General features: G+C 47.3%; 1 protein-coding gene across 1 annotated transcript in view; it reads right to left on the reverse strand.

The window, feature by feature from the left end:
- tenm3 (teneurin transmembrane protein 3) overlaps nt 1-12,428 on the reverse strand; it is a 252,324-nt gene that overhangs the window by 4,325 nt on the left and 235,571 nt on the right. Inside the window, exons 23-28 of the mRNA XM_061244374.1 lie at nt 11,892-12,124; nt 9,612-9,766; nt 6,412-7,286; nt 4,706-4,881; nt 3,576-3,811; nt 1,859-2,155 (exon numbers count right to left, since the gene is read on the reverse strand). Coding sequence (XP_061100358.1) covers nt 1,859-2,155; nt 3,576-3,811; nt 4,706-4,881; nt 6,412-7,286; nt 9,612-9,766; nt 11,892-12,124 — 1,972 coding nt within the window. The remainder of the gene's footprint in view (nt 1-1,858; nt 2,156-3,575; nt 3,812-4,705; nt 4,882-6,411; nt 7,287-9,611; nt 9,767-11,891; nt 12,125-12,428) is intronic.

A 12,428-nucleotide genomic window follows, 5' to 3' on the forward strand; every position in this document is an offset into this window, starting at 1 on the left:
TAATAAAGCATTCTGAATTTGAAAAATTTGTAACAGAAATTTTAAAGGATAAAAGGAATTTTGCTTTGTTGGGTCCCCCCTTTGTATAAAGTTGCGCTGAAAAACTTGCGAGTTCAACTTACTGCACTTATTTAATACTTTGATTTCAGTGGAACACACATAGACACACGTACACACACATGCGCACACACACAGAATAAGAATAAAATAAGGTAATGACTAGTTTCTCAGCAGCAGGAACAGTGGACTGCAGCTGCTTATATCTGTGTGGCATATTTACATGTGTAGCGTATAGAGTCACGTCAAATCTACAAAGGGTCTTTGTCTTTTTCTTCTCTCCCGGTTTGTTAAAAAAACAACATGCCTGTAAGTCCCCAGAGGGGGGATAGGGAATTTCGTGGCTATTTTTGCATGCATCTGGTATTCTAAGTGCACCTCCAGTGGGTGTCTGCAATGCCTAGGAGAATCCTTCCCCTTGTCATCTGTACTTGGACGGACATTACTCAGGCTCCCTAGGCACTCCAAGTGGCATGTGTTTCCGCGGTGATATCCCTCATCACGGTCACGCTACCTGCTCTTGTGGCAGGCGACGAGAAGAGAAGGAAACGTATGCATATTTAATGTACACACACACGCCACACACGCACACACACACACACACACAGACACAGACACACACTCCTCTGCGTAGTTTACTTTTCATCTAGCAAATTCCTCTGAGCTCCTCAAACTCTGAGAAAGCCGTTATCCTCGCGAGGCAACAGCACTCAAAAATAGAACTGAAAAAAGAAGTGGGGGGTGGGGGGAGAGGCAGCAAATTCAGCCTGCAGGTTTAATCTCTTGAATCTCACACAGGATGTCAGAGCACTCCATGTAGCTTCCACTGCTTTTCTGATATTCTCCCTACCACCTGGAATGGGGAAATCAATCTTTATTTTTTTGGAGAATGATAATATTAACGGTAATTGGCAGAGCTGGGCCACCTGACCCCGTTGGCTCCAGGATTTTGTCTGATTCCCCAGCCCAGACCCCTCGCTCTCCCTCTTGCCTCATTCCGAAGCCATCACTCCGCCTTTGTAAGCTCCAGCTACTTGTTAGCCATCTCTCTGCGGACCAGCTTCCAACAAACAAAAGAAATCTTTGCCCATTCAGTGGTGCTTCCTGACTGCAGCAGAGCAGGCCTCTGTTGGTCGCTTGCATTCATGTCAAAAGAAGCTTTCTGGAGAAAATGTAGGTCTTGGAATTTTGCAAGTTATTTATAAAGCCAGCTTCTCTTGCTTCCCTATGTTTTTCTTTCTTTTCGAAAAAGTTTAATCATCTTTGAGAAATGTGTTCATCCAGGTAGCTGCTGAGAAATGTTTCTCTTTCACACTTTCACATTCTACTTATGAAAAAGACTATGTCTGCATTCAGTCTACAGCAGGGCTGCCCAATCCTGTTCCTGGAGACCTACCATCCTATAAGTCTTTACTCCGACCATAAACCATAACAGAACACATCTCATTCAGCACCTAGAGATCTCATTGAGCTGCTAATGAGAGGAATCAGGTGTGCCAAATTAGGTTTCAAATAGAAACCTACAGTAGGACAGGACAGTATCTCCAGGAACAGGGTTGTGCAGCCCTGGTCTAGATTATTGTGATTGCTGACTGCTCTGTGAGAACCAGAATCAGGGGGTGTAATGTTTTGTTGCCGGGGAGGACGTGGGCAGGGGGTCATGTTCTTGCTATCTGTGGGTACAGACCTGGTGTTTCCCCTCTTTCTACTCTGTAAAGCGTCTCATCTTTATGACAGTCTTCCTTGAAAAGCATTATACAAGTAAGTTGAATTGCATTGACACTGTTTGGGGAATACTCACTCTCTCCAGGTAGGTGTAGCTCCAGGTCTTCCCGTCAGCAAAGGCCCTGGAGGTGATTCGGCCCTGGCTGTCATACTCCACCCTCTCTGTGGTGGGGCCTCTCTGGAGGCTGGTCACTTGCCCGGTGGCGGAGTAGGTGAGGTTGACAGACATCAGCTTGCTGCTGGGCACCCAGAGGGCCGGGTGGCCAGCGCTGTCGTAGATGATCTTCAGCAGGAACTTACGGTGGTCATCGTATATCTTCTCCGTCCGCAGGGTCCGGTCGTAGTCCACAGAAAGCAGATTCCTGCCGTTCACCTTCATCAGAGGAAGAGGAGGGGAGGGGGGACGGAGGCCACGGTCAATGTCGGTCACCACGAACGCCCTGAAAACCGCCCCCTTAGTGCTCCTCGGCTCACCTGCTGTCCTTCAATACCATTTGCCATGACTGATTCTCCAAGATGAAACCGAAATTAATTTAAGCGTTTCCTGCCGTGAGTGAGGTTGCATTATATGAACTATTATTGCTATTTTTGTAAAAAAAAAAGTGAAAGACCCTCTGGCAACTGTATTACCCCCCCTGCCCCACATCACCCACCCCCCAGAATTTACTGCACCTGGAGAGAAGCAAAATAGCCATGCAAAGTTACTCTGTAACAGCGACAGCATAAGAGATGACAAGCTTTTATAAATGGAAGCAGAGCAAATCATATGCTGACCCCAGCCCAGTTTATTTCACATAAGAAAAAGCGTCCCTGTTATTGATGTGATGGGAATACGAAATTCTCCTAGGGTTTACGCTCCGAGCAGAAAAAAACACCGCAAGATATCAATAACAGCCTCATGTTTTTTTAAAGGAACTAGAAGCCTTGCAGACATTCTTGTATAATGACTTGTAAGAAAATACCAATTTCATGAGGCTCTTTTCTTTGTAAGGAGCGAGTTCTTTTTTGTTCCTCTAAGATTCTGGACCATCAGCACATTTAAATATTACATAACTGAAATATGCAGTAGGGGTTAAAGCCAGGATGTTCCTGCCCCCCCCAACACCCCCGCCCTAAATAAAACCATGGGAAGCTCAGATTTGTGCATTATACAATTTCTTCAAAATTATACCTCCTTCATGTGCAACATAACACAAACTAGCTAATACCATTGCTCAAGTTAAACTGTGTTATATAAAATGATTTTTTTTTCCATATTGCCTCTTATAAAACAATAAAGTGCGCTGGGGGATCTGCAAGCGCAAAGCATAAGCATTTGGTTGCATAATAATGCTAATAATAGCAGATCTTCCAACAATAAGCAGCGGGTTGAAGATGACCCAGAAGAGGGACAGGCACACACAAAAACTGACTGCCGTGCGTTGCCACCTACTGCAACACCCACGAAATCCCGCAGTTTTTCAGAGAAGGGGTCTGATGAGTCTTCTGTGTGAATTTACACCAAGGAGGATTTACTTCAGGCCAGCACAAATTAAATTAACCCCCAGTTAACATTTCCTTTTGAGGCTGTCACTGAATATTTCAGCAAGTTTGTGCAAAAATGACAAAGAAATTAAAAGTACGCGCACGTTATTCTACTGTGTATTCACATCGGACCTGGCTTAAAAGGGCCTTTATCGTCTCCCAACCCAATCGTTTTTCTGTTTTTTTGAGACAGTTGGTCAGACACTTCCCCCCCAGTCACCCTTCCCCTCCTCCCCACACTCCTCCCCGGGCCTCCCCGCGCTCCTCACCCGGAGCTTTCTCCCGAACACGATGACCTTGCCGCGGGTCTGCTCCTTGCGGAAGCGCCACTCCACCAGGTTCTGGCCGTTCTCGCCGGGCAGCGTCATGTTGCGGCGGGCCACGGTGGGGTTGGCGGCCCCAGCCAGGATGTGAGGCTCCGTCTGGTAGTGCGAGTCCATCCCGTTGGCGTAGATGACCCTTAGGGAGTTGTCATAGCCAACCTGGAAGCTGTTCCGTAATTGGTCTGGGAACAGTCAAGACAGACAGAAAGGAAAGTGTTATTTTTTTAAAAGGAAGCTGTCACCTTTTTTAACATGATTGCATTCCTTTATTTTATTCTTTCTTTATTCATCCCCCAAATTAAAGAGGAAAGACTTTCTGTCAGCCATTCTAAAGGGCAAACAGAACCTTTATGAAGGATCTTAGACAGCATACCAAGGTCGATGTGTCTGTTCAATTCAGCGACAGCAGCTGTGGATTATGTAAAGGTAACAAAAGCTTGCAAGGTCTTTTTTTATTGAATCTACTTGATGGATGACTCCTTAGGCAGCACTGCAATCATAGCCATCATTCCTGAAGCTTAAAGTGTCCGAGAGTCTTAAGTGAGCCAACTGTATAATAGATGCTACTGTTGTTATCTGTGCCTCTAGAAGCCTCGAGGATGACTCCTTAAAATATTTAGCCAACTGTTTCTTAAACAGTTTATTACAGTCCTGTTGGCTCTATATGGCTGTTGCTTAGCCTTGTAAGTCTGATTTCAGCTGTGAATGTGATTTAACACATTTAACATATCTGGCTACAATGGCAATTCACACCTAAAAGGACTCCCAAGTCTGCCCAGCACGCTGTTCGGAACCCATTTATACAGGAACAATGCAAGAGTTTGTTTCCACCTGGCTGGCAAGGCTGGTCCCAGCTAACACAAAATGTTCTCCAAATGTTACTGGAATGTTTTGCCAAGTAATAACATTGCCACGACACAGCAGCACCTTTGAAAGAAAGTTTTGTGTTAACCGGGCCGTTGTCAGAGTCACAAAAGGCTGCTCTGATGTTGATCCGCGTTGCCCTGTACACGATCTTCCGCCTGTGTTTGCACCTGCGGACCCAGAATGCACTGGGACAGGCCTCCCCGCTGTACCTTGGACAAGGGTGTAGAAGGAGTCGATGGAGGAGAGGTTGGTGGTGATGCTCACGTCCTCCTCTCTCCCAGAGGTCTCGATGTCCACGGTGACAGCCCTCTCCATGTCACCGTGGAGATTGGTCACCACCCCCGTGGGGAAGGTCACGTTGGTGAGTCGGCCCTCGCTGTCGTAGCTGGGAGGAAAAAGGAAATGAGGATTTGATGAGTCAGGTTATTTGCCGTACATAATGTAATCTGCTGTAGGACTCTCTGGAAAAATGAAATGAAAATCTCATTTAAAATGAAAATAACATAAATAAAATTTGTGTTCTTCAGTACCAAAGGTTTGTGGTACAACATTTTATGAGGTTGTTGCTACACTCTCAACCCTTATTCACTGAGTCATGGAAGTGAAATGGTCATCGAATGTATTTGATCATTTGACATCAGATGTATTTTATCTAGTTTGATTCTGATTTGAAAAGAAAGGCCAAAGTGATTCTGAAACAGAGAAACTATTTAGTAGTTTCAGCTTTTAATTCCAAACCCTTAAGCAACTGGCAGTTTCAACTGAACTTTCCAAGAACTTCATCACTTATATCAAATCAGAATGCTGACCTTCATAGAAAAATGATTGGTTAGTCTGATGTTACAGGTAGTTATTTCCAAGAGGTCTCTAACATGAATATACAGTCATGCCATAAAGCTGCGCTTCTCAATTTATTCACAAAGGTGGGTCACTAACACCTCTCGCTGCTCATGAATAAAATATTTTGACATATTTTCAGATATAGCACTAAAGCTATGCACTCCAATTCCAAACACTACTGACATTCAGTTGACTTTTAATAATTTGTTTTGAGGATTGAAAATGGAATGAAAGCAATATTTGCCTGAAGGAGCTATGATTTCTGTGACACCACACAAACAGATTGATTACTCAGATATGCGATATAACTGATGCCTCCCAAGGTGGAATATTAAAAGATCAGTAGTCATAATTGATTTGTTCTCCCCCCACTAAGGGCTCAATTAAAACTCTTTAAGTTGTAAAAGTTTCTTTCTGTGCAAATTATAGCTTGGTACAGGGAGACATCTGGCAAGAAAAATGAATAAAATTAAATTATCTGCCATTTTATGCATGGTTCTTTGGCTCCACTTTACAAATATTGATGAACAAAACAAAACTCTAGATTTTTGCATCGTGTTCCTTTTTGTTATTTACTAATTAAACTGTATTTGAATACTAATCAAAGTAATTGATTTATCTCAGTTCCATTTTCCATACCTGAACACTTGGATCTCCATGGTCTGGATGCTATGAAACATTTGTCCTTAAGCTTTCATAAATCAAAAAAAAAAAAAGTGCAAACTTCCTTTTGGCAGCGCAAACAGGATTTTCATTCGTTTTGGTGGAGGGTAAACTTGTTAAATTACCAGCGCTAACAGCATTTTTATTGCAAGTCAAATTTGATTGATTCCATGCCATTATACCCGACCCCCCCCCCCCCTTCAGAAAGCATCAGCAGCCCAGAGACAGCCACTACAGAGGGAGTGTCAATCATTGAGGCTGTGGCCTAGTGTCTTCGATCTGTACAGCTGTTGGGCCCTTAACCCCGCATTGCTCCGGGGGGATTGTCCCCTGCTTAGTCTAATCAACTATAAGTCGCTTTGGATAAAAGTGTCCGTTAATAACAATTATTTATTATATTATTACTACTCACTCAAAGAAGGTGGTCCAGCCGATCTGGATGCTCTTGGTGGCCAGCAGGCCGCTGCTCCCGTGGTAGGTGAAGAGGACCAGCTCCTGGCCCTGGGCGGTGAGGGACTTGAGCCCCCCGTTGGTGCCGATGGTCAGCCAGATGACCTGGTTGTCGGGGGAGACGATGCGGACGGGCATGCGGTTGGGATCGCGGCGTATGCGCAGCGTGTTGCCGCTGCTGTCCGTCACGGCCGTGATGTCGTTCTCGTTGCTGTAGCTGAAGTTGTACTTGTAGTCGCCCGTCACCAGGCTCATGGTGTACTGGTGCGTGCCGTTGACGTCGAAGACGTACAGCTCCTGAGCCGCGGGGGAAGCTACCTCGTAGAGGCCGGCCGAGTTGAGCGGGGGCTTGTTGCGGTAGACGGCGCGGATGCGGATGTTGCCCAGGTCGGCCACGTACAGGGTCCCGTCCGGAGACACCACCATGGAGGACGGGGCGTTGAGCTTGGCGTCCTTGGCGTAGCCATCGCCCGTCTGGTAGCAGTCGCAGTTGGCGTCGTTCTTGCAGTCGCACTCGGAGGGCACGCCTGCCAGGTGGGCGATCTCGCCGTCCGTGGACACCTGCCGGATGCGGTTGATCTTCTTCTCGTCCGTCTCGGCGATGTAGAGCACGCCGCTGTAGGACACGGCGATGGCGCTGGCTGACTCGAGCGTGGTCTGCACCGCGCGCTTGCCCATGGCGTACTCGATGCCCGGCACCTGGCAGTGCATGGGCCGCCCGGCCACGATGCGCACCTGCCGGTTCTCCGTGATCTGCAGCACCACGTTGTTGTCCAGCACGAAGATGGAGTTGTCCATGGGGTTTATGGCCAGGTCGGTGGGCCACTCCAGACGGACCTGCAGGCCGGCGCGGTTGGGATGGAGGGATGGAGGAGGGAAAGAGGGAGGGAGGAAGGGCGTGAGCGCATGAGAAATGTGCGGGCCCCGGTTTCGTTCGCCCATCCCTCGTTTCCTCCCGACAAGCAATTGCCGGAGCCTGACACTGATGAAGAAGGATATTTCACTTCCAGTGCTTAATACATTGTGTGCTTCTGCTTGATTCAATTTGCCTGCCGTTGGGGTAATTCATTTTATGACTAGATGTTTCCTCGTTGCCCTAAGGAGAGGGAAGTCTGGTTTCCACCAAAAGAAATACGTCTTTAAAAAAACCCGTACTGAGTATTCAAGTGCCTTTATTAACTAAACCAGACCTTCCTAATCCTGTTCCTCCAAACTATCCCAGCTCCCGCTGCCCAGCTGCTCACTCCATGTGCAGCCAATAGATGTTGGGAATACATGACCATGGCCTGTTGGTTTGACACTGTACGGACCAGAAGGCACTTTAAAGGTCTTTTAAGGCCTTTTCAGGTCTGAGTGTGACATCAACCCCTGCCTCCATCATTTGGGAGCAGCGCCCAAGGGCGGAGGGTTCAGACGAACGGTAATGTTGTTTTGTTTTCTTCACTTCTTCCCTGGCTGGAACCAGTCAGATTGCAATTTGGGCCCTGAATTATAAATGATGAGCTGTGAAGCTCTTGTGACATGGAGCTTCCACTCTGACCAACGTATAAAAAAACTCATCAGGGACAGGTCATGGCCTAGATCTCGCTGCCAGAGTGCTTGTGTAACTTTGAAAAGAAATCTTTCTCAACTTTTTGGAGACTTGAGATGAGGTGATGGGGAATAGCACAAAACAGTGAGTGTGAGAGTGGGGGTGAGTGTGTGTGTGTGTGAGGTGTATTTGTGTATGCAGCATTGAATATACATGTCACTTTTTCATATTAATGGAGTCTAGGTGCCTCCCCATGGTAATTAATTTCGTAACACTTGCATCTTTGATTTTCTCCATTGAATCCCAATCAGATCTGAATCTCATCTGCGCCCTGGAGTGCTAACTTATGAATAACTGACTCTCCACCGGACGCAACGGGATGGAACGCAGATAAATATCTCCTTCTCTCCCTCATGGTGACAGTTAGGACTGAACAGTGAAAGACAAATGGGTGAAGGGGGTGCATTGGGTTGTGGACCAGGGTGTTCTGCCCACTTTGGGCACATAGATCAGTCTGGGAAACGCAGTGTGTCTGTGGAGGCAGAGATGCCCGGAGGTTGTGTTGCGTACGTGTGTGCCACTTCAGTGAACACACCTCACTGCTCCCTCCCAGCGATTGCGCTGAGAACACGCGTGTTCATTCTCCCATCGCAACGCCGTGTTAATTGGAGGAACCGAGTGTTCCTCTGATAATGTAACGCACGGCTAAATGCCCTGCTCAAGTATACTGGAACGGTTTTAATAAGCTTAGACCTCAATTTCAGACCACTGGATCTCTGAGGTCTATTACAAATGCAACGGCTGTTTCTCATTACCCAACTGCTCCAGTTTCAATAAACTCCATCCGTCAGGGTTCAGACCGCTGCTAAGGTTTCTGCAGCTGGCCTGTGGATCACACCAAGATCGTTAAGCCTGATTTATACTTTCAACAAGTGTCTTATGACAGAAATTCTCTTCTGAAAACAAGTGTCGCACAACACTTTTTCTCAGTGTCACGCACCTCTGTCGTGCAGTGTTGATTGGACAGCCAGATCATAGAACACTGGGATACTGTCATGAATATGCTTTTTTCTTTTTCCAACTTTTTGTCCAACAATTGTTGAAAGGGACATGCAACGAAGCAGGCTTAGGTTCAACAGATGAATAAAAATACTGCGAATACAGTCCATGCTTAACCACAAAATGGATGAACCCAAAATAAGCCTGTATTAAGTTGTTGATGATTACCTTTAATGGAGAGTCAAACACAAGACCGTCTGTTTATTTATCAGCTGTGATACACTGAAAATCAGGGGTTTGAGTCTGCAGGATGAATGTGATTGGTGTCTTTTATTTATGTGAGTAGGTGTGCTCACCGGTCCTTACAGACAGGGCATGTTTCTGCTGTGGAGGAGTCACCAGCAGGTGGCACTGTAACCCTTTCAGGCCAGTCTGCCGGACACTGGTGTCTACGCTGAATGATTGGCATGGATGAAATCTGCTCACGAAACACTGCCAGCGCTCCCGTTTCCTTTCCCACAGTATCCAAAGCTAATCTCTAATCAGCTGTTTGGAAGCGGAAAACACACAATTTTTGGGGGTAAGGGAAAAAAAGTAAGCAAATAAAATAAAAATGTGAGAATGAAAATCACCTGACGGATATGCATGCTGGTGTCACAGGTCAGAGGGCGGGCGGAAGTGAGGTCATTGGATCCCAGCAGGGTGGAAATGATGCCGTTCTGGTCCACCTTCCGGATCATCGTCCCGTCGACGAAGTAGATGAATCCGTTCTTGTCCACCGCGATGCCTGGGATGAGGGGCCAGTATGAACAACAGACAGACGCAGCACACGCCAAACATGCTGCTGCCACACGCATGATTTACCAAGACGGGTACACGTGTCCAGTTTGGCTTCCCATTATTCAGGTCACTGCAAAAGTACACTGTTAATAATTCACGTTGTGCTCTTTGAGTGCTAAATTATTTCTCAAGGCGGGATGTTGGGAATAGCTGCAACCGTGCACGCATGTGTGTGTGCGCCTGTGTGTGTGTGTGTGTGTGTGTGGCTTTCAGACATGGGGAAGACAGTAAATCAGCAGAAGGAAAGGCCCTTGCTGCTTGTGTGGGAGAGCGACAGACTATTTTCGATATGCACAGTTACAGATGAAAGATGGCTGGTTGCCGTGGTTACCATAACCCGCTATAAGAGGCCGTCTGATAAGAGCGGGGATGACTAAAGTGGTCCGTGTTCCCGGGCGCCGAGACGGAAGCGTTAGTGGCGTTCGCCTGTCGCCTTTGTTCCGTGTAAAGATGCGTGTTAACCCCCCCGCCCACCCGCGTGCTATTATCCACAGCCCCATCGTACCAGCGCCGTTTAATTCACCTCCCCACCACCTGCCCAGCTCTGAGGGAAAATAAGCAACCTGGAGGAATTAAATTACAGAGAAACAGAGAGAGAGAGGAGAGATGGACAGTGAGAGAAACAGACAGTCAGGCGAAGAGATAAGCGAGAAAGAGTGATAGAGAGAGGGGGAGAAAGAGAGCAATATAGATAGAGGGGAGAGGAGACGGACAGAGAGAGGTAGAGGAAGAGAAAAAGAGTGGAGAGCGAGAGGGGAGGAAGAAGGATATAGATAGAGAGAGAGGGTAGAGGAGACGGACAGAGAGAACGTTGAGAGTAATGTTCTCTGAGTGCCGTCGTGTTGGCCTCCTGTTTCCAGGTCAGACAGTGGCTAATGCTATGTGCTGTAGCGGGTGTGGGGAGCAGGGGAGGTGTACTCTAGCCAGACCGCACTGGGCCCTGGAGGGCTGCCTCTTTTGACAGTTTCGGTAAAAGGGGCGGCCAGATGAAATGTGTCACTGTTCCGCCAGGTCCACTGGCCATCTGGGCCGAGGGGACATCCCAGCCATCTGGCCGTGACTCATTTAAATACCCCCCCCCACACCCCCTTAATGGTACCCCCAGCTTTCTGCCATCACAGTGAGGAACAGCTCGACTTCATTCATTAAAAACGATACATTTCTTTCAGACACTAAGTATTCCCACCTCATCCCCAGTACAGGATACTCTAACTCTCGGGTTTTTAGATCCCAATACTGGACAAAACAATAAGCACATTGGTGGTCCTATATGCTCTTTACTGGAGGCCACTGTAGACCAAGACTGTTTCAGAATAATAATAATCATTCTACACCAAACCCTTATAATAATATCCTCCAGAGAAAGACAACTTTTCTCTCTGTAAAATGTTTCAAAACTTTTTAAAGACATGATTGTGATTGTGGTGAGGATATGAACATAGCATTGCGGCTGAAACTAAAATTGTTAAAATAAAACTGTGTTTCTTCACAGGGAAGAAAAGACCACAGCGCAACACAAAGCCTGTGCTTTTGTTGAGAAGCGGTCGGTTCGGTATCTGCTCTCTTTGCTCGGTCCAAAGCAATGGCCAGCATTCAGTGGGAAAACTCAGTCCTCTATTTAAACTGTGCACTGGGGGTGTTGAATGTGCAGCGGGGCATGGTGAGAGGAAAGAGAGCGAGTAAAGCCACATTCAAGGGCGAACGAAGCTTTGTGCTGCAGCTCGTTTGTTTTCAGTTCTGCCGCAGAGGCAGTCATGTTCTTGCAAACTTTGTGTTGTGTTGTGTTGAAACAGGCCCGGGCATATTTTCAGTGGCCTGTTCCACAAAGCGGGATTACTGAGTAAACTGGATAACTGCACTGATAAAAGCTGTACTACCCAAATCTGGAACATGGACTTGTGCAGTTATCTGTTTAACTCCGTAATCCTGCTTGGTGGAACAGGCTCCAGGTCTCGCACTGGATGCACACTGTAAAATTCTATTCTTACCCACCCCCCCAAAAAAAACGATTGTTTTCTTCTGAATATGGGCTTAACACGAGTGAGGCGTTTTGGAGGGGTGGTGGGCCGTACCTTTGGGGCCCATGAGCAGGGCCTCGGTGGCTTTGCCCCCGTCCCCGCACCGCGCCTCGTCGAAGGGCAGGCACTGCTCGCCCGTGCCGGCCACCACCTCTGTGTTCTGCAGCAGGTCCTTGGCCCCCGTCAGCGATTTGGGCTTGTAGATCCGCCGGGAGTTGGTGTCCGACACGTACAGCTGCCCCGTCACCGGGTCCGTTGCCAGGTAGTACCTGTGCGCCGGGTTGTTACTGCGGAGGAAGGCGGGGACAGTTGTCATGGCTGCGGAATAAAGGTGTCGCTAAAAAAGGAACAAACTTTTTTCTGTTGGCACGGAGATAATTGTTACGGCGCGTTGCGGGGTTACAGTATAGCGCAATAACGGAGGGGAATAATGGTACGTCCTTGCACAATGTCATGGGGATAAGGGCTATAATGGCTGTTTTTTCTCATTTTAATAGCGGTTTGCAGCATTATCCTGCGAGCCAGACAGACGTTCTGTCTGCTTTGCGCAAAAATACGAGAGAGACCCTCAACGGCAAAGGGCCTTCTGTC

Source organism: Conger conger, chromosome 6 (assembly GCF_963514075.1).
Source record: "Conger conger chromosome 6, fConCon1.1, whole genome shotgun sequence".
In the NCBI taxonomy this organism is placed as follows: domain Eukaryota; kingdom Metazoa; phylum Chordata; class Actinopteri; order Anguilliformes; family Congridae; genus Conger; species Conger conger.